This window comes from Patiria miniata, unplaced genomic scaffold (assembly GCF_015706575.1).
Source record: "Patiria miniata isolate m_02_andy unplaced genomic scaffold, ASM1570657v1 HiC_scaffold_17, whole genome shotgun sequence".
In the NCBI taxonomy this organism is placed as follows: Eukaryota; Metazoa; Echinodermata; class Asteroidea; order Valvatida; family Asterinidae; genus Patiria; species Patiria miniata.
Genome location: NW_024037055.1, coordinates 8,890,351 through 8,917,221, shown reverse-complemented (window position 1 = coordinate 8,917,221; position 26,871 = coordinate 8,890,351). Strand labels below are relative to the sequence as shown.

Genomic DNA, 26,871 nt, shown 5'->3' with positions numbered 1-26,871 from the left:
ACTATCTAAAGAAGTAACCTTCTCCTCTCTTCTGTCATTCACAGAAACTCCCGAATTTAAGATGACACTTACTACAGACTAAAATTAGCATCGTAGTACAGGCATTATGTGACATGACCTTGAACAAATTGCAACAGATATGCTTTCACTTGTTTTGATTCCACGAAGGTATATCCTCGATGGCATATCAGGGGAAGTCCTGAAAACGGGGGAATCAATTTCCTCATGTTTCAGACCCTTTTATGACCGGGTTTGATATGGACCAAGATGGGGAACATTGTATCCAATGTCCTAATTCCCATAACTGTAGACAGATTTTCCTACAATTTTGCAGAAACGTTGGTTGGCTAAATTGCTATAACATGATATCTTTTTGTTGCGCTGCAGTACCACAAGAGGGCGCTTTGCAAGATATTTTTCTATGTTTTAGTCAAAACAGTATTTTAATATAATTTCAAATTTTTACTTTGAACGCTTTCATATTTGGTTCAAATTTATTTTCCGCACAGTGGCGGAAAAGTCATAGTATGGCAAAGTATAGAATAATCAAGGATCTTCATTTAATCTCATGCATGCCAAATAACGTGACCATTCTTTCCGGTCCAAACAGGAAGTGCCTAATAATTTGAAAATGGAAAGAGATGTGAACTTGCTTTCAACGATGTTAGTCTTTGGCTACATTATACTTCACAAAGAAAGTACCGGTAATGTCATAAAATGTTAGAGCGCCCTCTAGCGGCAGGTTCAAGTATTTGAAAATGAATAATAAGTTGACGTGTGTGGCGAAGTTTGCGGTAATCGCTTCAAAATTAATATATATGATGAAATTTATACAGACAAGACCTGTGCACGATAAACAAAAATGATAAAAATACCCTTTTTCCAATGAAAATTAATGGAGAATCAAATCTGAGAGATATTACCTTGATTTGTGCTTTAAATTTTAATTAAATGGTAGGTCCTAAACTTCCGTGTGTTTCTTGGCAAGAGCGAACTTGGACATGCCCTGCGGCTCCCTTGAAATTTCACAATACGCTTGAAATCGTTCATTGCACAGCACCGAAGCAGATTGTATTGTGCGTGTAAGGTCAAGAGGAATTGCCAAGCACTGACATACTGTGGTACATATTGCTTTATCAGGAGTAGAATCCTTATAGACATGGTACACGTCTTTCCGGCCTTCACTTTTGGAATTCATCTTTGTCATACGTCATTCAAAGCTAACATAGGCAAGGTCCTTATAGCTTAGATGTGTCCCGAAGACTGCCGTCATGATGATGTCATCATGTGTCACGTGATGTCACGTTAAAGATAATAGATTTCATCTTAAAAATCAATATAAAATCCACCATGAGAGACCTTAACTTGAGTTTTTTGCGGGAATTGCCAAATTACGTGACCCTTCCTTCTGATCCCAAGCCAGAAGTGCCTTATAATTTGATAGTGGAAAAACGTGTGAACTTGCTTTGAACGATTTTAGTCTCTGGCTAGGTTATACTTCACAAGCAAATCACCGGTGACGTCATAAAATGTGAGATCGCCCTCTAGCGGCAGGTTGAAAAATGTCAAAAATGAATTTTCAGTGGGGTAACTGTATGTCATTGAAACAGTCATATTACTCATACTTGTTCAAATGAGTAAGTGCTCCGATGATAAGTCTCATTTATAGGCTAACCGTTTAACATTGCATTCAAGTCATGGAACTATGTTGGTGCATCTCACCAAAACACAAATTCATAAAAACATAAGCTTATACAAAACCATCATACGGAAAGGTCCTGTGTCCTGTTTATGGAACAGACATAGCTCTATTTTGTTTTTGTTTTTGTTTTGTTTTTTTGCAAGCATAATTTGTCTCATGATTTTGTCCCTTTTTCAACAAGAAAGGACGCTGGAAAAGTACCCTGAAAAATGACACCAAATGAAACAATTTTAATGTGGCTCTAAGCATCACTTTGGCAGCCATACTGCATGCTTTTATTGCACTATGGGTAATAACCGAAACCTGTCTTATCTATCATTGTCTATGACAGGTAACTGTCACGGTAGCGGTTTATTCTCATGTGCAATATATACACCCCAAATCAGGGTGACTCAGTGTGTACATTGAAAGTCCTCCTTTCCTAGGCCTATCCTGCTTGTCCAGTCCTAGAGATGAACATCAGCGTAACATAATGCATAAGACCAAAAAGGTCAACGTGGTCAAAATACAAAAGGGCTACTTTTCAGGTCCAAGACCCCTACCCTCAACCTGTGGGGCACTTTGGACAATTTTTATTTGCAATCAGTCAACACCGTCAAAATCAGGTTTGAAATTGTGTGTGTAGTGCAAACTTATGACTCTTTGAAATTGTTATTTCAAAGAGTCCTATGGGTGCACATCGGTGTATCGGAGTGGGGGTGCAGGCCCCTGTGGTTGAAATCCCGGATATGGCGCTAATGGTGCATATAACCTCTCACATTTTGTTACATATAAAGCTAATTCCTCAGCCCTTTTAAAACCAAAAAACTCAAAATAAAACGTAGTCAAAGCAAGCCGCCAATGTGAATGCCGATTGCGTAAAAGTGCCCTTTAAGAAACCGTTGTTTCGAACACAGGTCCAGGTCGCATTCGAAGCAATGACTACTTTGTGAATGTAATGGTAAAGGTTAAAAAATAAATCGCTGCACATCGCAATCGACTTCTTATTCCTGCAATTATTCGTGTCTGCCAATTTACAATTATGAGCTATTTTACATATTAAAATGAAGAAAGCTGAAATGCTCAAAAAAACCTTTATGCTTAGGTGATACCTGTTGAATTTCAAGAACTCCCCCGCCCCCGGAGAATCCTCCACTGAGTTTATTTTGTTGCAGTTTGTTTAAGGATGGCCCCCTAATTTATTGTAAAATGCCTGTAGTGTAGTCGCTATGCATTCACGGAAGTCCCTGATCGAAGCGTATGAAAAATTGTTGTTAGTAGTAGGTGTAGCGTAAATTAGGCCTTGTGTAGGAGGGAATTTGTATTTGTTTAATGCTGAGGGGAAAGAGGAGAAGTGTAAGAGAGGGACGGGGTCCCAAATGTTGTACGCTGGAGGTAGTTGTTAATTTGGAATAAGTAATTTGAAAACGTATTTATGAATATGACGTCACACAATATCACATACGCAAAACAGTTTAATTGTTTCGGAGTTTTTAGAGGAAAGATGACGTCACACTGACTTCCAAGTTACGTCACGAGGTTATTAATTTCGGACGGAACTGTGTATGGGCATATGGTTCAGCATTAAACCAATACAAACTCCCCCTCCACACAATACAAGCCCTCATTTACGCCACAGCACTCTATAACTGACGTGGAGCAGTAGTATATTAAGACAGTTGGATTTTAAAAATACTTTACTGTTTTTCACATTTTCAGATTAAAGATGGATGTGGAAATGATCCCCCTGATAATCCGTCTACGAGCTTTGGTGACATTGAAAATACCTCTTCTGGGAAAATTTACACTATTCAAACATGACATATGGCGCTATCAGGTTCCAACCATACGATCAAACATATTTGATATCCACAACACGGACCCTGACAAGTCACCTCCGGAGATTGAAAATTACTCAACACCAGTGGTAAACCATTACATTTATCGCATTTTAATGTTATCAAAGGACATCTTAAGTTGTTCAACGTTTCCTTTCAAAAAATATGCTATAGGTTCATATCAACTGATGCCAGCGGCTGATATAAATCTTGTGCTACATCTGAGCCTAATGAGACTTAAACTAACGCTCAAACCTAACGCTCAAGCCTATATAAGCTGAAAATAAGACAATTTCTTTTCTTAAATAAGACGGTCTTCTTTGCACTGCAGCTGTTACTACAAACCTTTCAAATACAGACACCGTAACCGTCATTTACCGTTGTTTTTAAAATGGTAGAAAAGACAGACAAACCAATGTCTATTTGCCTTGAATTCAGTGCACAATATAATTGCATGGTGGTGTTAAAGCGCCCCATTTTCTCTGTAAGCAGATATTAAGGTGTTTGGGATTACCTTTTGTTCCATATAAGTTATACTCCATTCCAGCCCTATATCATGCCAGCAGTGGTAATATTCTGTAACGCACCGACTTGGGGGGCTGATGCATGTACACACATGGGCGTCGCGAGGGGGGGGGGGGGGCAAGGGGGGGCACTTGCCCCCCCCCCCCCCCTTCCAAAAAAATGCCCCCCCCCCCCTTGAAAAGCAAAAAAAAAAAAAAAAAAAAATAGCGAAAAAAAAGGGAAAAAAAGAAAAGAAAAAGAGGCGCGAAGACAAAGTGGTGTAAATTTAATGAGTTATGTCCCTGCCCCCTCTAAAACTGATAAATCGAAAATGTGTTGAAAAATACTAGCATTTTCGGTCAAATTTTGTTTTGCCCCCCTCTAGAAAAAATCCTGGCGACGCCCATGTCTACACATGAGCCTCTTGCTCTTGTTTGTGTCTTTAAACAACAACAATTATTAATGTCAACATATACATGCTCAGGTCAGCTCTTTTTTGTTGCAATGTGCGGCGAATTTTGGCAAAACTCGTATTTCGATATTCTTGTCATATCACTTATTTAGTGATTCAAAAATGTTAGGTTCACCTACAGGAAAATAAATGTTTTCCTATTTCCTATTTTGTAAGTTCGCCAATGATGATGCCATGTGTAACATATAAATGCTAATAGAGATTTTGAAATGTCTTCGTTTTGTTGGTTTCATGAAGATTGGGCACGCTAAGCGTAGCGTAACAGGCAGAAGTGTGTGTGGTGTGGAGCAGGTCCCCGGATTAGACTACACAGAGCCAGCCTTCCAGCTTGAGATTGCAGCGGCCGATGACAAGAGCTTGGTGACGTTCTTCTATCAGGTCGGAACAGCTCCTGGAGGAAGCGACGTATTCTCTAAGACAGAGTTTGGAGGACCCTCGGTCATTATTCCTCAAGTACGAAAATAACGCAGTTTTGTGCTCATTCTTTCACGGGTCTCAAATTGTGATTATTTGGCCAGATTAATGATGAATAAATATCAGAAGGAGTTTTGATGTCATGTAACAGTCCTTTGGTATTAAGTAATGTCCATTGTCTGGATACTGAAAGTGCAAGGGTAAGTTTCGCCAGGGCAAGTATTTTCTGGGGAAGTTTGCAAAAGTTCAACATTCCAACTGAAGCAAAATAATGCTATATTCGTTTTATGACTCGAATAAACAAAATAAAATGCCTATGTTTAAATGGAAAATTCCTTATTGGGCATGACAAACCCCACAGTCTCAGGTTAATTAATTAAACTGAAATCAACCCAATAAGGTTGTTCAAGTTCTGTTCATCATGATGAAAAAAAAATACGACAGAGGAAAACAGGACAACATTTGCAAAGTGAAAAAGATGCAACTTTTTACAATTTCATCAGGTTTACAGTTTCCCTTGTTCCCTTTCTGATCTGAAAACAAGAGGTAATACATCAATGGTCCAAAAGGAGCTTTTGTGTTGTTTGTGCTTTGCTGTTTAGTGAATGCCAACGTATTTTAAACTGAGATTTTTCCAAATAGGTCTACCATAACCAAGGTTACACATTTCCGAGGTATACCATCAACCTAAAACGAACTTGTAACTTTTTATAGATGCTCCTCGGAGGGCATCCTCTGTACTTCACTGTGTACGCCATGAATAATGGAGGAGGCACTGCCACAGCTACCTGCAGCCTACCAACCTTTGACGTCACCCTGCCGACGGGTCGCATCACGCCAGACTTCACCTCAACCAGTCACCCGTACATACTCCGCGCCGCGGCCGTGGTGTACGACGATTCCGTCATCTTGATGCAGAAGGAAGGCGTCGGGTTCGGCCCCGAAACCTGGGGCGATCAGATTGTACCGTGGAATACCATTGATATCACAGAGAGACAGCACCTTGGACTTTCAAGTAAGTGGGATGTCGTAGTTTAGCTTTGGTTCCCAATTCCATGCTCAACAACCCCTCGGCCCGGGCAACATTGGCTTTCCGCTTTGTTGAGATTTAGGGAGAAATAAGATGTTATTTGGATACTAATGTTATGTAATTTTAATTTTAATATAATATAACAAATAGAAAACAGGTGGTCAATTGGTCGAGGATCACCCAAGGTGCGTATTCCTATTCGCATTCAATGCATACCCATTTCTGTATATAGGTCGTCTTAGCACATCCAATTACTTAGACTCACGCACCACTCTAATATCCCTCTCAGACAATGACTTTGACTACTTCACCGCCGCCAAGAAAGGTCGCCTCGTCTCCAAACCAAAGTCAACCATCACTCGTCGCAACCCCAACTTCTGTGCACGGGACTGCCTGGCCCTCCCAGAAACCAAATGTCTGAGTATTAACTACAACTACGCAGATTTCACCTGTGAACTACTGGAGGAGATTGAGGGTCATGGGGTTGAAGTTCACGAGGTAGCATGACATGTTAGATAGACCAGATACAGTAACAACGCCAAACAGTCCAATTGAACATAAGATACACCTACAAAATATTCAATTGCTGATTCAAATCACAGTGTGTCTACTTGTTGATTCCCTTTCATTTCTTGCAAGCGATCCCAATGTGTAAACAGTTATGGATGGATCCTGTATTGTAACTGTGACAAAACTGTGCTACTATAATCATTATTAAAAATGTTAATGGATGTCAATTTAATAAATTTGCTGTGTTTCAGTACGGACTCTTCACCCATTATGAGCGCCTCGGTGTGGGCCACGCTGTAGAGTTCAACCACGAATCACTCCAACTCGTCCACAACAACCTCTACTACTTTAACATTGAGCTCCTGAACTACGTAGGATATGAAAACATCATTTCATCCGTCGGCATCTTAGCAGACTTTACTCCACCAGAACCGGGGCTGATCGTGAATGGGACCAGGGATGAGGTGGTGCATGAAGCTTGCGTGGAGTTCACACCAGAGGAGTGGGAGAGACGATGCATTGAAGACACTCCATTGAATAACCATCGGTAAATATCAATACTTAAAATGCCTCTAATCAATTAGCATAATGGAAGAAATATGTTTAGTAATAAAACAACTACGTGTTTAATTTATAACGGACCAACATCTATTTGTGATTCTGTTCCAAAATGTGACTTTTTGTAGCCAAAATAGGCCAAAATTGAGCCCTGATGGTAAGATTTTCGATTATTTTTTATAAGATAAACGTGCAGAAACGGTGGCAAATTAAACCCTTGATGAAGACGACACTAAAATCTAAAATGTGAAAAAAAGTTTTTTCTAAATTGAACATGAAATTGTCATTTTTGTGGTACTTTCAACATAATGTTTTGTTATTCTGTACCAAATATAACAAACAACTACACATTCTTTAATAGCAGAGCTTGTCAAAGAATGGACAAAAATAATATTAAATTCTCAAATAGCCTATATTATGATTACACAAATTATAATGTCTAAAAAACACATTTTGCATTTTGGATGTACCATTTGAGCAATGTAGTAAGTCATTAGCTTACTAAAAGTCTGATTTGCAATTACTCTGTTAAACGAAAAACTGTTCAAAATTTTACAAAATATGTTGTACATATTGCGAAGAAGAGGAAGTTTAATTAATTAACCTTCCAAATTATGTTGCCTGGATTTTCCGCATAGCTCTTTGTCTTTGTAATATAAATATACAACCGCACCTGGTTTGTGTCTTACGACGTTTAATCAGATTTCTGCTGTGCAATTATTTAACCTCAGGTATATTACTGATGGTCCTGGTTCTATGACTGTATTTAACGGCTATCAGGAACTAACTGATTTGCATTATACAAGAAGCAATACTTTCATAGCGGGTAAGTGCATACACGTTTCGTTGACAATATAATGAACGTATCTTTGTTTGACCCAATGTACTTATTTTGAAAATCATCCGAAACATGTGGACAAGCTGTTTAAATATAAGCTGTGTGTTAATCTGAGGTAATGTTCGGGGGGGATTAGGCTTGTGCGTTGTTGTTTTTTGTGAAATTTTTGTTTAACCTGATGTATAAGGCTTTTACTTTTACTGCTACTTTAATGTACAGGCTGTAAACATTCCTCAATGGCGGTTAAAAACATGATGCGTTGTTATATTAAAAATTATTCCCAAATTCTCACACTGGCTGTATATCATTGAATCACAGTGCTTGTTACTTCGGCGATGGTCAAAAGAACTCGAATGTTCAGACTGACGTCCGGGACGCGATGTTCTTTCCGTACCAAATATTCGCTACGGGCGCAGAGCGAATTCGAACGCTATTGTTGTGACTAGGTGCAAATTTAATGTGAACCAGAAGACGAAGATATTACTTTAACAGTTTATATATATTCGAACAACAGGTTTTAAATTGGGCTACTTATCATGGCCAAGGCCTACCTGATTGTACCCTTAAGCTTAATAGTGCCAAGACTGTCATCATTGTGCTGAATTCACCACGACATCGCTGTCCTCACATCATAGAGAGCATCCCCATTGACAGTCAAGCCATACCAGTCAGTAATACAGAAAGACTACCCAAGATGCAATGCGCGCGTGAGCAAGCTGGTCGGGGGTACCAGAATTTCGTCGCGTGACTTATTAATTTTAGGCTCTAAACCAGATAATGTAATGTCACAATGATATTGTTGTGCATGTGCTGTGTGTTTACATCACTGAAACATGTTGATACCTGTGTCTCCAAGCAGCATCTGAAAAGATTAGTGATATGTCTTTCTAATTTTCTTTTCAGCAAACTGGGAAGGTTTTCATGACAACGAGACAGGAATCCATGGCTACACCTGGTCCATTGGTCACGATGTCTGTGATGATGATGTCAGCATGCATGTTGACCCCCACGCTCATCTGTTTGATGAGTCAGAGTGGACTCACCAAGGACTTGTTGTCAGTGTGAAGCTACCAGGTATTTTGTCCATTGTCAAATGTTGAAACAATCGGAGAACGTAAGAGAACTTACCTGCAGCATGTAGGAAGGAATTATCCATAATTACAGCTGTTCTGGGAGGTTTTGTTGTTGAATAGACAATTACATTTAAAAAGTTGTACTAGTAATTTCAAAGTTTTAAAACGTAGTATGGTTTGAAATTATTGCGTTATTGGTCTCTTTAACCAAATTCCTATTATATTCACAGACAAATCAAACGCAGGCTTATTTCATCTTTTCCAATCCAGGAAACAAATCATTCAATAAAACATTGCTGTAATATATTCATTTCCACAATTAGAAAAGATACCATGCTGATATCTTTCCCAACAGACGGTGCATATTACATGACTGTGCGTGCTCTCAACAAGGTAGAGTTTGGCGGCCCTATGGCACTCACAGTGTGTCACAGCACACCTCTGATTATCGACAATACTCCGCCCATCATTTACAGCATCCTTGACATCACCTACGACTCGTCCATGGGTAGAATTGGAATGAAAGTCAACGCTACGTGAGTATCTGAATACGGGCGATTCACAATAGTGCGCCTCCAAGAGTTTGCAACGCGTTGGCAAGTCATAATGCGCGGAATCAGTCGATCTTTTCCAAACGCGCATTGGGTCGACAGATTTTGCGCATTGTGATTGGCCAGCGCGTTGCAAACTCTTGGAGGCACACTATTGCGAATCGCCCGTATAGTAAGACATTTTAATTGCACACAAAATGACGCTGGTGCATGATACACTTCGGCAGGTGAAATTCTCAAGAAATTCCCAAGAATGTATGAAATCTATATTCCGCATTATTATCTTCCTAAGATTTGCATCTGGAAACAAACCTTCGTATATTGAGACCCTCTCTGAGTGTCGTCATTTGGCTGAGTACCCCCAAAGCATGCACTGCCTGTTTAAAGAGGTTGTGGAATACTGAAAGTCGTTTTGTTTTTATTTATTTTTTTACTGTAGAGTAGACCCATATATCATAATGACAAAGTCCCATTCTTTTGTAATGTGCGTTTATATGTTTATAAAACTGAAATTCATCGAGTAATTTGTTGGTCGGCGAGCGCATAATTGAAATCAACAGTCGTCGGGTTCTTCGTAAAATGTGAAAAATCGTGACGTAATAAGCAGGTCTTGTTTATACTACGCTGCATCGCGAGTCCTTTTTATTACGTCACGATTTACTATGTTTTGTTTGCTGCCCCAAACGACGACTTTCACACAAAGTGCACGTTCGGGTCCAAACAGGACCTGAAAAACAGCTCTCAAAAGTACCTTTTGTACTCATTTCATGACAGATACAATAGTCGTTTTTATTTCATCACACCTTAGGCTACATATACCCGAAAAATGACAGAAATGTCTTCGAGCATTCCACAACCTCTTTAACACGAGTTAGCTTTTTCATAGGTAATTGAGTCCAGTTTTGAGAATGCTCATCTTGCGCACAAACTGATCATCCAAAAGGTGTTATGTGAGGCAAAATGATAAACGGCTACAACAGCTGTTGCGGGCGCATCTTACATGTATAACTCCGGCCCAATCATATTTGTCTGCTTAGAAATGCTGAAATATCCTTCTTATCTCTTTCTGTGACATTAAACACAGTGATCCCGACTCCCATCTGTTTGAGTATCATCTTGCAGCAGGCAGGACACCCAGGGATATATCACTGCGTGATTGGGAGGCTCACGGTTTGGCTGAACAGCTCTTCATGGACTTCAAGATACCCAACGGCATACCCTGCTTGGTCAAAGTCAGAGCAGTCAACAGAGGTAAATATGTACTGATTGTGATTTGAAATATGCCCTGCCGAGAGGCCTAATCCACTGCAATTAGTTGATTACTTCTAGGTTTCAATGACTGAAGGCATTGAAGGCACGTGTGGTCTAGCGATGAGGCACAGGATTCATGATCGTGAGGTTGTCAGTTCGAGCCCCGCCGTGGCCGTGTATGTAGTGCCCTTTAGTAAGGCGCTTTAGCTCAATTACTCCTCTCAACCCAGGTGCATGTTAAATGGATACTGGCATTATTTAATGCAAGCAAGGTAACAGACTCGCTGTGGAGGAGGTGTCGCGATCCCCCACAGCAACATATGAATCTGGCCCAATCGCTAATGAAAGCGAAATGGGCACTCTGTTCCCTGTTGACACAGGTTCGGCCTCTTTACCTTTTGTTTTCAATGACTTTACCGCACTCTCAGTTTATTGCTCGGGAAACATAGTTAACGTAGATAACATTTTGTTTGGGCCTTCTGCAGTGGACCTGCGCACCACAGAGCATGCTGACCAGCCAATTCTTGTAGACGATACTTCACCAATCGCTGGAGACTTGTATGATGGACCCTACGCACATCAGGATCTGGAATTTACCAAAAATAGAAATAAGGTAACACAAGTGGTCGCCATCAGTCAATAGGCCTACAGTGTGAACAATTGGTTGGGAAGCGTTATACTTCCCGTTTTGCAAAATTTCTTAAGAATCTCCTCAAAATGGCTTTTGTTGGTAATTCATATCTCTGTTAACGGAATAGATTTGTGCCAATTGGTACAACTGGCGTGACCCTGAGTCTGGGATCTTCTCCCACCTTTGGGCGGTTGGGACCCAGCCTGGACTGAGTAACGTAGTAGACTTCACCAAAGTGTCTGGTCGAGAACACAGCGCCTGCTCTGGCTATGTGACCCTACAGCACGGGGAGACGTATTACTCAACTCTCACAGCCTTCCACGGCGGATATGATAAACTCAACGTTTCGGCTTCGTCTAATGGAGGTAATTTTAACTTGTGAACACGAATGAGTGTGGAGCTCACCCATACCACACTTTGTTTTTTGTATAAGTGGTGTTAGTATTACTTTTTTACTTTTTTGGAGGGGAGGGGTCCTGGACAATAATTCATTGTGAGTAACAACAAATGAACTTTAAAATTGGTATTAACATTAACTCTGATACAGATATGTAGATAAAAGTGTGATGTCATAATGATGTCATCATGTACCAAATTAGAAGAGACTTGTATTCAAAAAGGGACCGTTATGTTTTAGTCATCACTCGTGAGCAAGAGAACAATCACGTAAACAGTTTTTGATTTGATAGACCATGCCCTGATAAAAAAAAATATGTCGTGTAGCTGAAGTCGCTTGACTGTTACTATCGGGTTTATATGAAAGTCAGTGTTAGGTGAATTCAAAATACCGACAGAAGCATCGATATTAAAACGGGCGTAATTTCCTCCAAAAAGTGCAAGGGATGAATATAAAAACTTGAATTGTTAAACTATTAATTTTTTTTTAAATTGCCTAGAAACATTCTTTGCACATGAAAAATAAATCAGACAGGGAGTTATTTTAGCGAAAATTTGGAGAAAAAAAACTTTTATAGAAAAAAATCTAGCCTTTTGTACCAAGTTGGACCATTGTTTCAAAACGTCAGATGTCAGCTACCTGACGATGAGTACCTTAAAAATCTGACGACATCAAAGCGAAAGTGACGTTACGTTATTTTGATATTTCTAACAGTTCTTTCACTTTATGTTGCATATGTGACCAGTCTAAACTAAATCAGTATTCACCATGCACATTTTTAATAGTACCGTGTAAATAAAGCATGTCATGAAATCAATCGATCCCTTAAGGACGCGTTTGTTCAAATTAATTAATGGTTAAACCTAAAAGGTTTGATTTTTTTTTCATGATTTACAACTTAACTAGACAACGCCGTAAATGTCTCGTCTCCTCCTTTCGTTCTCTTTGTTTCTACAGAAATCTTATATCCAATAGCGTTGTCCACATAGCATGGGAAAGATACATTTCTAAAGGGTGTTTTGTGGAGTCCATAGTCCCATTTGTTTCTTGTGTACTTGTTGCCCAGTAAGGAACCAATGTGTGTGCACATACACATAGGCACCATGTTTGTTTATGGTGTTAATCTATTTCCTATTCTTCCTCTTTTGTTCATACTTTTTGCAACAGCTCCCATTGGTTTTGTACACGTTTCCAATCGAGGACGTCCTTGATTGGACTCCCGTCGTCGATTTGAAAAAGAATGTTTCATCATTTAACATTAACACTCAAGTGTGCACACCTTCAATTGTGGACCCACTTTTGTCCCTCTTTTATTTATACTTTTTAGGAAGATATCCCTTTTTCATGTTACACACACACATCAAAATGGACCTTCGGTCAATCGTGGACCCTACTTTCCTCTATTGTTCAAGGTCCACGATTTGAATGTGTATACATGTACTCACACGTTCAGCGGTGATCCAATCGTCATGATCGTAAGCACTATCATCATGATCATCATCGGCAGAAAAATATTTTCATCATGTTATATAGTGATACCTCAACTTTAACCTGTTATCGTCAGTGCCGATTAGTCTTCCCTCAACAATACACTGAAGTGCATGTGACACGTGATTTTATATTACTTATCTTCAAATTCGGTAAGCATAATTCATGTTAGTAACATTTCAAAAATAAAACTCTCCAGTAACTGTAGATCTGACTCCACCAATGCAAGGCGATGTGTATGATGGCCTACGGCCGGGACATAATGATCTAGCCTTCTCATCAAGGCCAGCGACTGTGGAGGCTCAGTGGGAAGGATTCTCTGATCCTGACTCTGGTATCGACGACTACCAGGTTACAGTCTATCGCAAGCATGCTGAAAGGTGCAGACGGGTTTAGTTGAATTTGATTTCTTTAAAAAGTTGAGAAGGAAAGTAAATCTGGGCTTCTTCTTATACATTTGCATTTTGTCTTTGCTTGGAATGTAAAATTGATAGTGGTGCAAAATTTTATAATTTATATTCTGTTTTTATTGAACTACAGTTTCACAAACAGTTTTGAGGTTATCCATAAGGCAGATTCAGTAGGCAGCGAGACATCCTCCATTGAATGGCATCACTTCCATCTCCATCACAAGGACCAGGTCTATGTCAACCTGCGCACCATCAACCGGGCTTTCAATCACATTGATACACCGACGAATGGGTTCTTGGTCGACTTGACTCCTCCAGTGCTGCGAACTCTGGGAGATGGGCTGGATGTGGGTCAAGATGCTGACTTCCAGGTGAGTTGACATCATGCTGTCGTTTATGACTCAACAATCGCCTCTAGTTACAAATCTAAACCTTTTATTAAGGCTAGTACTCAGAAAGAAAAGTAAATTGTAAAAAAAACATAAAAATTAACCGTTCCAACTTAAAGTAAAAACAATTCAACGTTGTGTTTCTTTGTTTTTCAAAAGGTTAAAATTATTAAAGATGTTCAATAAATTACCTTTTATTTGGAAGTCGAATTTTGATAGCCTTGCTGTACACTGGGACTACTTTGATGAGGAGTCCGGCATCGAAGCCTTTGAGTTGGCGATCTACGAGTTGCGACATGGAAATAAACACAAGATCTTTCCTATGGGTAAGATATAGTTTCTCAGTGTAGTCTAGAGAAATGTTCATTCATCATGAAGACGAAAACAACACAAAAACCAAATAAAAACGAACAACCAAAAACAAAAACAAATTGCACACCTTCCTCTGCGTTTGTTTTAAGTATACTTTTATGTTTATATTTTGTTTTATTGTTTTAGGCCAACACTCGACTGGCTTTAAATTGATTTCTGATACCACGGCTCGGTCCCACGTTCAAGGTGGTCTGACACTGCGTCCAGGGGCTCGTTATGTGACACGAGTGAAGGCCAGGAACCATGCCAAACTAGATGTTTCTCATGAAACCAGTGGCATCAAGGTCGATCCTAGTCCTCCAATGGTGAGTATCCATCCAGGCAGCGTCAAGCGACACAAAGGCGGTCAATTGCAAATGATCTTTTTAAGTATAAGCTGCCCGTGTACACACCTCTCACCCTTTGAACTTTATAGCAAAACTGCATTTGCCGGCTGGCGACTTTACGTTGCTTTGAAAACCTCGAAACTTGATATTCAATCTACAAATGTGCTGTTATCTTAATTAATTCACAGATGAGATATGTGCGTGGAGGCAATTTTGATGGGGGAGTTGAAGAACTCTTCAAAGGGTACTTGTACCAGAACAGTCGTACAACAATCCAGGCATCCTGGCTGGCTGTAGATGGACAGAGTGGTATCAAGACCTACTGGGTGGCAGTCGGAACGGCTCAAAGTGAATATAACTTAAGATTACCTTACAAGATAACGTTAGAATGTCCAACGTAATTGTTATTGTTTGTCCTGACTGGAATTGCCCAAGATTGATGGTACAAATGTTTGCATTGGAACTATTTGCCAGCACCGTGACTTTAGGCGTTATTACTTGCCAAATTATAATAATGTGTAGCGCGCCCCAAAATACCCGCAACATTTTATTTGCGAGGCTCTAGCGTCGCGCGGAAACACGTACCGCCATTATTTGTATATCATTTAATATCTTGGAATCTTAAATTTTTCCCTGGTAAGCATTGGTTTGATTTTCAAAAGGGTTTTGAAATGAATCGCGTTCATGCGCATTTTTCTAATGTGGAAATGGTGTATCATGTTCATGATGTGACGATGTCGTTGCCTCTTACTTAACGTGTTTTCTATTCTTTTCGATCCACGTAGACAACACTTTAAATGCATTTACAATATTTGTTCTTCGTTTCAAGTTCGATTTTGCGATCCACGTGCAAGTATATGTATCTATTCAAACAGCGCGCTAAACGTGTGTCTCAAGTTTGCATTTGATATACCGCATCGTCGATTTTCCTTGAAATCGGTTGAGTTGTTTTTTTGACATGCCTTATTGAACGCGTCAAACAATTTTAAACTCTCTTCAATATCAAACCAATACTCGCAAGGGATAAACTTCAGATTTCAAGCTTTAAAGTGGTATAAAACTAACGGCGGTACGTGTTTCCGCGCCAACGCTAGAGTCTCCTAAAAAAAGGATTGCGGGTATTTTGGGACAAGCTGTATAGGCCTATACTTTTCATAATTTTCCCGAACGACAAATCGACAAATATTGTATAAGTCAAAAGAGCAAATGTTTTAAATATTAAACTGATGGGTATTTATGTAAGAAATAATTAATAAGAAAAAAATATGTAAGAAAAAATTAATACTTGAATTTGACTCTTTGTTTTGTTTGTGGCATACACTTCTTTCTAGACTTTGAACTCATCAAACCATTCACTCCAATGGGCCCTAAGAGCAGTGGTGTCCTCTTAGACCTTCATCTTCAACTTACCGACCCATCAACATGCAGTGATGAGACAGTCACTGAAGGTTGCCAACCAGTCTACTACTTGTGTGTCAAGAGTGAAAATGGCGCAGGGGCTTTCAGTGACGTCATCTGCTCCTCACCAATCAGAGTTGTTGATGAAGATCAGACGGGTTAGTTATCAGTTCTATGCAGTACTTGAAAGCAATCTGCTTATTTGACTATGTTAATTGTAAGACGTTGGATACCATCTACTAAGAACTACATAAAACACTTATCAATTTCTATCTTTTTCTGTGCGGTTAAAGTTTTTATTTTCACATCAGGAGACACAGTGAATTTCATTCCCCCCCAAGACTCTTCACTCTAGACATCGTGTCATTTGAGATTGGTGGACAATCTCTCTGATAGTTTATGGTGACAAATGGCCCACAGAAGTGCCCAATTGTCTCAGATATCACAATTAGGTTTTACTGCAATCAAAATCTGTCACAATCTAACATCTGGGTTGTGCCTGATTCAGATATTTTGATGACTGCATTGCTGCAGGGCTTTGAGAACATTATTGGTTTTATAACAAGAGGCCTGACATCCTAATCTTGTTCCGTGCGTTTACTGCAATGTTGCACTTTAGGAGATCTGAGAAAGTAACGAAGCATCTTGTCAATAATTATTTTTTGTTGTCAACAAAATTTACTTCCTTTATAGTACATGCAATATAAGGTTTGACCTCAAACAAATTGCAACAGAATTTTTTTCACCACAGTGCATTTCTATAAGGTCCCTAAAATGACATACTAAAAGTCTTAAAAAATCGAGGTGGTGGAAATATGCCTAATTTGCATAAATCCAAAATGGCCGCATATGTTAGGACTTTCGCATTGATTTGGTCATATTTCTCATACAAGGTCGATTTTAGAGGTACTTTAAACAACAGTTTTAGTCCTTTACATTGATTTACTCATTATTCAAGTCCTAGGTAAATTCCAAGATCCCTATGTTTCCGAAATTTTCCAAATGCCGTATAATTTGCATAAATGCTGCATATCAATTTGCCTAATTAAAGTTAAAATAATGGATACCATGTGTGGACATGTACCAATTGAGTGTTCCCTGATAATCCAAGTCAAATTTCACACCACAGTGCATTGCTATAAGGTCCCTAAAAAAGTTGTTAAAAATCCAAGTGGTGGAAATATGCCTAATTTGCATAAATTCAAAAGGCCGCTAATTACATGATTTTCATATGATTTGGCGCGGCCATGATAATAGTATATAGGCCGTTATGTGCGTTTGCTTTTTTTTGTTTAAGAAGTAATTTTTGCCATATTTGGAAAGAGTTTACCTCCCTAAGCCGGAAATGCATTGGAGACATTTTTCCCAGCTACCGTGTGGCGGCCATCTTGGATTTCAAAATGGCCGCCATTTCGAGCCTAATTTGTATCATAACTTCGGACTTGATTGTCACATGAAGTTTATTTTGATGGCAAACCCCATGTTTTTGATACCAAGGAACCTGAGTATATTATTGTTTATGGTGTACTCCAAATGGATGGCAGCCATCTTGGATATTTCAAAGATATGGCCGCCATTTTCGGCTTATTTGCATAATAAATTTGGACTCGAATGGCGTACGAAGTCAATTTCGGTGGCAAACCCCATACGTTTGATACCAAGTAATCTTAATGACCCATTGCTGATGATCTATCCCAGATGGATGGCAGCCATCTTGGATTTTTTTTCAAAATAGCCGCCATCTTGGATCTTATTTATAATAACATTGCACCTGAATGTCCTATGAAGTCCATTTTTTGAATGAACTCAAGTAAATCACTGTGGACGGGGTACTTACAGTTGATTGCAGCCATCTTTGATATTTCATAATTGCCGCCATTCTGAACTATTTGCATAATAAATTTGGACTTCAATGTCGTATGAAGTCACTATTGGTGGTGGCAAAGCCCATAAATTTGATACCAAGGAATCCAATTAGCACATTTAGGCATCCCAAATGGATGGCAGCCATATTGGATATTCAAAAATAGCGGCCATCTTTGATTTCATTTAAATAATAAGGTGGCACCTGAATGTCGTATGAAGTCCATTTTGGTGGCAAACTGCATATGTTCTTGATACCAAGGAACCCAAGTTAATCATTGTTGATGGGGGTACTCCACTGGGAGTATACCCCATCAACAATGATTTTCGTGGGTTCCTTGGTATAAAAAAAACATGGGGTTTGCCACCAAACTGAACTTCATATGACAATCAGGTCCGAAGTTAGATACAAATTAGGCCCGAAACTGCGGCCATTTTGAATTCCATTTTGACCGCCACATGGTAGATAGAAAAAAAATGTTACCAATGGATTTCCAGCTTAGGAAGGTAAAGTCTATCCAAATAATTATGAGAAAAATTCCTTCTTTAGCAAAGAAAAATGCAGTGGCCAAAAATACGACATAATATGCTATCTAGTAATAACTCTCGTCCTAAGTTGCTTTTCGGGGTACTTTAAACAACATTTGTCATTTGACATTGGGGCCATTCAGTGTCAAATCACCCCCCAAAACTTTAAAATTTGAATCCCCAACCTCTTCAAATTGGATCATATTTAGTTTATAGGGTAATTTCGGCTGAAAAGCCGAAATTTTAAGTTTTAGCACCATCGGACAAACAGTTTTCGCGCTACCGCCCAGGCAATTTTGGTCAAAATGGACATTGCTGCCATTTTTAAATGACCATATTTCTATAATCTGTGAGCCAAATGTGTTAATCTTAATTTCCTTTGAAAGGTTACATCATGAGAAATCCAAATTTACCATTGTTTTTTTTCATGTCGGGGTTATTTGAAGTATAATGACATTTTGACCTTTAATTTGACCTTGAATTTGACCTAGTGGATCACCCGACATTGAGACAAACTTGGATGAAAATTAAACCCGGTTTTTGGCTCATCTCAAAGTTGGCATACGCGTTGCAAAATGTGATATCCCTATGCACTGTACTAGTGGATTTAAAGTAGGGATTTTTTTGTCCCTGAAATGTGTTTATGTACAGGGTGTCCAAGACTGTTAAAATTATTCCTTTTATTTTCTGAGTTGATTTATCAATCACTAAATTTTACGGCCGTAAAGTGTTATGTAACTTCGGAGGTGGGCATGCTAGGTGAATTATGCAAATCGTAATTCCTTTTTCCTTTGTTGCATACCAATTCCGGGATTGCACCCATGCAGGAGGGGTATAAAACCCTCACCCTTTGTGATTTGTAACTCCTGTGTTGAATCCTCTGTTCTCCTGAGTTAGTCTTTGATTGTTGGTCCGAGTAGAGCGGCGCAAGGGTTCGCTCTGCGACACAGGGATATCACATTTTCCAACACTTATACCAACTTTGACAAGAGCTAGAATCCTTAACAAAAATTGTATACCCCATAGGAAACATAGGATCTCATAAGGTACCTCGGACTGGAATGATGATGAAATCAATGTCAAAGGACAAATTGTTGTTCAAAGTACTCCAAAAAGCAATGCAGGACAAGAGTTATGGCCAAATCAAAAATCATTTAATTAGTGGCCATTTTGAATTTATGTAAATTAGACATATTTCCACCACTTGGATTTCTTTCCTTTTTTAAGGAACCTTATAGCAATGCACCATGGTGTGAAATTAATTTATGTACATGACTGGACTTGGATTATCAGGGAAAATTTTATTGTGACATGTCCACACATGACAGCCATAATTTTAACTTTAATCTATGCAAATTAATAAATGGCATTTATGCAAATTATTATCGGCATATCGCAAATTTGGGAAACATAGGGATATTGAAACTTACCAAGGTCTAGAATAATGAGTAAATTCGCCTGATGATCGCCACGCAGTGTGCGTGTGCGTGAAACCAATGGTAGCAGAATAGACTGAACCTATATGTTATATATAGATTCATATATATATCATATTGCAGATAGTATATATATATTACAGCATAATAAATGAATATAAATCATCTACAGATCTTTTCTGAAGTCAATGGGCATCTCAATAATAAATTAAGATCAACTCTCTGTGTTTAGTATTAAATATATTGTTGCAGCATCACTAAATATTCTATTATAAAGTAGCAAAAAAAGTGGTACTGGGTGTGGTTAAGAAACACATTAGAAAACTACTTTCCACCACTCGGATTTCTTAAGACTTTTAATATGTTATAGAGGAGATTTTTCTGAGTAATAACATTTTTAAATGGTTTCTGTTGCAATTTGTTTGAGGTTACCCCTTAATTTTTTACATAATGCCTGTACTATTAACAATCTCATTGCACAGGGTACGTTACAGATGGTCCGAGCATGCAACAGGATCAAGATGCTCAGCAAGAGAGAACCACTGTTACGATCTTCTTCAATGGCTTTGAGGTAAAACCGTTTTGTAGGGGAATCATAGTATTTTTACATCATTCATTTCGGTTCTTTTAAAATCGACAGCCATTTGAAATAACCTTTACTCACGCTTTTCTCCGTGTTGCAGTCGTCCAGTATTATAGTTTAGGTAGATTTTTTCCGCTCAAATTTGCATTCTCCGTTTTGTTTATGCATAAATGCACTGTAAACATACTCTCAGCCAAGATTCTTCAAAGATCCTTCAAGAACTTCTTTTAGCCAGTATTGACCTCAATTAACTGATTGTATTTCTGATTTAGAAAAGTATGCAGCATACTTTGCTTTAAATCAAGCTGAAGAATTCAGTGGAAATGAACGTTGCTTTGTTAATACAGAGCATTTTTTTAAATCCCATGCAAAGTTTGTAAATTTGTTGTTGATCGAAGGTTGTCTAACTTTGAAGTTTAAAAACAAAACTAAATTGAAATGAAATGATTTTTATTATTAAATACTTTCAGAGCCAAGTGCATGGCATTTCTCAATATGAATGGGCGGTGGGCACAACCCCTGGGGGCGAGGATATACAACCTTTGACCTCAGATGGCATAGTACCAGGAAGTAATGCAAATGTCCCAGGTAAGATTGCCAAAACAAGTGCCGTTGTAGCTGTATATTAGATGTGTGTAGGAGGATTTTGTACTATGTGTCCCAAAAAGGAAGTGTCCGTCTAAATAATAATAATAATTTCTAAATTACAACAAAACAACAAAGTAAATTTTGAAAGTTTTGAGTGTTATGTAAGTTTCCTCATACCTCACTGCACAATGGGCAATTTATCACAACAAACTCTGTGGACATTGTGACAAAGTTGCTTGCCTTATTACTCAATGTTAGCGCTTTAACTGTTATGTAGACCGAAGCTGTGTTAAATCCTTCATGATGTGATAAAACATTTGCCTGGCTATTAGTTATCATGGCAAGACCTCAGTTTAATGGTCAAGGGCAACTAATTCGATAATCAGGCCGACATCGTTTTAACTTCAAGGTTACAGACTTGTAACGAGTCACTGGATTTTGTGACTCGAGTTAAGTCGAGTCATTTTAAGGAAGTGACTCGGGTCGAGTCATCAGGCCAATAAGGTCGAGTCGAGTCGAGTCGAGTCAAATTATGCTCGAGTTAATTGAAGTCACTGATATTTGAACAAAATCTAGTGATTTATAGAATGGAAGAAGGGGCACAAGGCACCAGTTTATTATGAAAATCCAGAGACTTACATTTTGCAGCATGGTACCCAATAGAGCGCTTCTGCTTGAAATGTATACCAAAGAGATATTAGTTGGCTGTTGAGAAACATACATTATTCATACACGATATTTTGCATATCCTGTCCCCCCCCCCCCCCACGAGCGCTTGATAGCGTGTGATGGCCTATTTGATTTAAGGTATCCGTTAAGTAAGACTAATGACTACATCTTTCCGAATTTGTTACAAACTTTGGTTTTTCTTTGGTTTGGCTTTTGGTCTGGAGTACTTTTGACGTCAATGTCAAAACTAAATTGCAACTTATAAAACTGTTTCTGATTAATTAGAAATATGTCTCATTGTTTTGTTTTAGCAGGACTTAGCAGGAGTTCCATCAAGGGCTTTAGAAATCGCCCAAAACCGATCATAAAACCCAGTGGGAAATGCGTTTAAAGTCTGGTGCCTGGATAGTAGTTTGAGCGGTACCTCAAAACACATGCGAGGTGCGAGTCCATGATATGGCGTACATTTTGATAAGCGGCCAAAATTGATTGAAGCAAAAATAACTGAATGCGAACGCGAAGTCTCGGCAAATGTAATTATGTTCGCACAGTCTTGGGACTCTCGAGTAGAGTCGAGTATTCTGACGAGGGATTCGAGTCGAGTCGAGTCGAGTCATTCGTTCCCAATTCATTGAGTCGAGTCGACTCAGTTACCAGTTGGGACTCGACTCGACTCTCGTCGCCTAAACGTTTAACTCAGGTCGGACTCGGGTCGAGTCATGGACTCCAGTCATTACAACTCTGTAAGGTTTATATGACACAAAATGCATTTTAACTAATTTCCGTTAAGGTAGTCATGTGACAAGCCCAAACAGCTTTCCACAATGAGATTTATTTGCTAATAATCGAATCTTCTTGGTTAAGGATTGGCAGGGATAGGCAAGGCCCAGTCGCCTCTGCCTCTGCAGCATGGAGTGACTTACTACAGCACACTACGAGCCATCACCAATGCAGACAAAGTCTTAGAATCCACATCCAATGGATTCACAGTGGACATCACTCCACCTGACATCATGATGACTGACCTGGGCCTGCATGACGCAATCGTGGACCTGGTGTGTAAATGTATTCGCCTTTTTTGTAGAGGTGTTTAATGTTCCCAACGTCATAAGGAGTACATATGCAGTATTAAGGCATTCTTATTCTTCCCTAAATATGCGACCCACACTTAGCAATTCAGTTTCATTTTAAAGTCATATGTACCTATTCACCCCTTACTACATAGGCCTTCTTCATTTTGAGGTTCCTTGAAAGTGGGAATGCCATCAGACAACCTTCGCACACCTTCAGCTATTGCATCGGTTTGGTTTTGCACCATGCAGGGATCATACACAGATCGAAGTGAAACAACAGCCTGCAGTAAAATAGTCAAAGAATAGCGACCGACCTTGATTCAATAATGCAAACAATCACAATGGAGAATATGTCTTGGAACGAGAAGGGAATTTGTACCTGCATTCAATGATTGCTGCCAGTGCCATTAAGTGCTCTATACATGTTGAAATTGCAAATGTTTCCGAAGTTTAAGTAATTCGGGCATTTTGCTTCCGTTTGTTTTATGCGCAGAGCTATGACGGTGGAGTGAACTTGTACCAATCTAACTCTGACTCCATTGATGCTATCTGGGATGTGACTGAAGAGGAGAGTGACATTATGGCTTCGTACTTTTACATGGGGCAGTACCCTGGAAGCGGCGATATCTTCCCCGTTACTTCGACAAAAAAATTCTACATTCCATCAGCCTTGATAAGTCCTGCCGAAATAGGTACGGTTCGACAGGTCACTTAAAATACCTGCTTCCTTACTTGTTTCCAAGCCGTAAACCAGGCTTCTTGGCTAGCATATTGAAGTCCCTATAGCTTTTAAAGTTAGGTACTTGCTAACTAAATTATCCTGCTTCCTGGCTGCTTCCAGCATTGATTCGCCTGGTAGTTAGCTTCCGTAATCTGACCTCCTTTCAATCAAGGCAGGTTGTGTGGTTAGCCTTTACTGTTCTTGTGTTGTCCTGCTTTGATTATTTACAAGTTGAGTTTCAGTCTGGTTTGGCTTCCATCGATTAATTTTAGTTGCTGTTTGACCGTTATTTGTTACGTGTTTTAACATTTTGCAAGCCCATTCCAAGCTAGTAATATTTAAGCGTACGGGCATTAATATGACTATTTTGTAATGGACATTCTTTTTTCCCCTTTCTAACGCTTCCACGATGAAAACCATCTTTGCTTGGCACAGGATCGCCCAACATTTTGAGTGTTGAAGCAGTCAACAGTGTCGGGCTAAGGAGGATTATTCATGCCACAAGCGTGACCGTAGATAACTCTCCACCTAGTGTTGGTCAGGTATGTATTTACTTCAAAAGTCGGAGACATTCTGATAGATAACAAGCCATCCGAAGCCAATAACAAGTCACTAACTCAAAAATTAGATGAATGAATTGTAACAAAGCCATTCCGAGGTGTTTTTTTTTTTTATTGTTCATCCCCTGATACCTATACAGGGTGGATACAAAAAAAAAACGAAACCGACATATTATTGCTAATTGGAACAGAAGTAGGGCACATGTGAATCAAAGGAAGTTATCCTCTGTTAGGGTTGAACCTCCTCTTTAAAATGACACCCTGATCATGTTCTTACATTCACGGTTGACTGAGCAGTGACCAATTTTATGAAAGGTTCTATTTAGAGAATTGCGCCACTGTTCATGGTGAAATCTCTTTTTCCCCCCACCTGCCTTGATTGGCAACCATAGCCTTCCACTCTGTGACAAATGACACCACAAAAACCAAGAGGCGCAAATTCTCCAAATAGGCCCTTTCATAAAATTGGTCACTGCTCAGTCAACCGTGAATGTAATGACATGATCAGGGTGTCATTTTAAAGAGGAGATTCAACCCTAATAGTGGATATCTCCTTTTGATTCACATGTGCCCTACTTTTGTTCCAATTAGCAATAATATCTCGGTTTCGGTTTTTGTATCCACCCAGTATAGTATAGATGGGTATAGATTGCTTTGTTATTCTGGTAATGCGACTCAAGTTGTACTTGAGTTTTAAATGCAACACTGTTATTTAGTCAATTGTCTCATTTTGCAGAATATAACATTTTTTTCATACGAAATCTCCAAAAAGGCGTTCACAAAATCAACCATTAATTTGTCACCTACGTAACTGTAATCACGTCTGGGTATGAAAATCCAGACCCAACTGACCAAACTAATTTATTCTCATGTGATTGGTTTGGATTTGTTAAAGCCAAAGTACGACAGTAGTACACGTTTTCCGGTTATTTAGAAAAAAAATTCGTTGTAATTCACCAATTCCTATATTTGAATTCGTCCAAGAATAATTTCAGATGCGCTTGGAAAAATCGACTTGGTCATTTATCATTCAGTTACAAAGTTTGGTCACCCTAATAAAGCACAACATCAAGGATATTCGTCAATACAGATTGAATTCAGTTGTTACCAAATTATAGCATTCAGAGATCGAATTCGTCTCATATCAATCACATTAATATAAGATTTGAGGCTTTGCATGGTGGGGTATCGGTATCTTTTCGGTTTGCGGTAACACCATGTGGTAATAACTACTGCTTAGAAGAAATTAGTTCTGAAAAGAACTTGTCCTGCTTATTATCAACTTTGCTAAGTAGTTTTTTGTTCTGATAAGAACAGTCCCGCTGTAAGTTCTAAACGAACTTGTCTTTGGTCTCAACGTTTCGACTAGCCTGCTTTAGTCATCGTCAGGAGACATCGTCACATTAATATTTCTTTTAAGTAAATTAGTCTGGTCTCTGCTACAGGATTTTCCCGTGTGTCCTTGAGCCTTTGAGCACAATTTGGCACATTCGTTCGCATAATGATGTCATACCAAGCTGGTGCACTAAACTCAGAGAATAGTTTCCAAGAGAAAAAAATTAAAGAATACCAAAAATGTAAGAAAACCCATAAATACCTTAACATTTACAAACGAATGAAAATAAGTCAGAAAATAAGAATAAATTTAAAAAAAAAACGACAAAATACAAAACATCTTAGTTTTTTACTTTTTTCTTTTTTCTAAATGTGCCCATGTGCCAAAATAAAACCTTTTTTTCGGAGGGTTGCAGACACCCCAACCACAGGCCCCACAAAAAAACGAGAGGTTTGTTTCGTTGGAATAAATATATTGAATTTGAATTTGTTGAGGAGCACGGGGACGCAATGTTGATAAAATTAAAATCAAAAGAAACAATCTATCTATCTCTTTGTTACAATGAAGTATGACAAAATTGAACAAAATTATGAACAAATTGTGTGACAAAAGACAAATGTGTTTTTCTGAATACCCCGGTTCGGCTTACGCGAGATAAAATTGAATAGCCATACCTCTTGACAAGAATGTATTCTCGTGGTTTGAATCCGCATAAAGTAGAATTGAAATTGTATGGCTCAAAGTGTCTCACTACACGGACAAAATGACTCAATTATTACGACATTGAGTCAAATTACTTACTTAGTGTTTTCTGTGTACCTGTTACCATTCAGGTCCAGTGCCCTGCATTCATTCATGCAAACAGCGCCCTCTTGTGTAGATGGAGCGATTTCCTCGATGCTGAGTCTGGAATTGATCACGTCGGGTTTCTCGTCGGGACAGCGAAGGGTCAAAGCGATGTGTTCCAGTCTGGTGATTTGCCCGGCTACTTCACTCACTACAGTGTCAGAGGTTTGTGAGCAGCATTTTTGATGAAACAACTATAAGTGTTGATCAGGCCTTAAATTTTATCGAGTTAGAGATTACCCCTGAAATACTATATGGTTTATATGACAATATTTGCCTAAGAATCTATAATTAACCAAAAAAGTCACTTTATTACAATTTTAAAAATTTTTGGTCCTTATAGATCCGTATGGTTATCTTTCCAATATGGTTATATATCTGTACTACCCCGTCTGCTGAATTCCTTTAATCGTTTTGAATATTTACCATCGTAAGTTGGATACTGCATTCGGGTTTTTAAATTTGCGCCTTAGAATTATTGCCTCAGATAATAAATAATTTACCCTTGCCCTCCAACATTCACCTTGAGCTTTTGGA

The 26,871-nt window shown here is 38.9% G+C and overlaps 1 protein-coding gene across 1 annotated transcript in view; it reads left to right on the top strand.

Moving 5' to 3' along the window:
- The window catches only part of LOC119724014, a 111,693-nt gene that overhangs the window by 57,287 nt on the left and 27,535 nt on the right, over window positions 1-26,871 (top strand). The window contains exons 77-99 of the mRNA XM_038194934.1: window positions 3,401-3,605; window positions 4,733-4,948; window positions 5,624-5,924; window positions 6,229-6,437; window positions 6,701-6,996; window positions 7,739-7,833; window positions 8,749-8,919; window positions 9,274-9,454; window positions 10,554-10,720; window positions 11,206-11,333; window positions 11,479-11,716; window positions 13,436-13,616; window positions 13,777-14,017; window positions 14,241-14,361; window positions 14,534-14,712; window positions 14,922-15,081; window positions 16,065-16,289; window positions 20,441-20,529; window positions 21,012-21,129; window positions 22,663-22,853; window positions 23,365-23,563; window positions 24,028-24,134; window positions 26,322-26,499. Of these exons, the coding sequence (XP_038050862.1) occupies window positions 3,401-3,605; window positions 4,733-4,948; window positions 5,624-5,924; window positions 6,229-6,437; window positions 6,701-6,996; window positions 7,739-7,833; window positions 8,749-8,919; window positions 9,274-9,454; window positions 10,554-10,720; window positions 11,206-11,333; window positions 11,479-11,716; window positions 13,436-13,616; window positions 13,777-14,017; window positions 14,241-14,361; window positions 14,534-14,712; window positions 14,922-15,081; window positions 16,065-16,289; window positions 20,441-20,529; window positions 21,012-21,129; window positions 22,663-22,853; window positions 23,365-23,563; window positions 24,028-24,134; window positions 26,322-26,499 (4,196 nt within the window). The remainder of the gene's footprint in view (window positions 1-3,400; window positions 3,606-4,732; window positions 4,949-5,623; window positions 5,925-6,228; window positions 6,438-6,700; window positions 6,997-7,738; window positions 7,834-8,748; window positions 8,920-9,273; window positions 9,455-10,553; window positions 10,721-11,205; window positions 11,334-11,478; window positions 11,717-13,435; window positions 13,617-13,776; window positions 14,018-14,240; window positions 14,362-14,533; window positions 14,713-14,921; window positions 15,082-16,064; window positions 16,290-20,440; window positions 20,530-21,011; window positions 21,130-22,662; window positions 22,854-23,364; window positions 23,564-24,027; window positions 24,135-26,321; window positions 26,500-26,871) is intronic.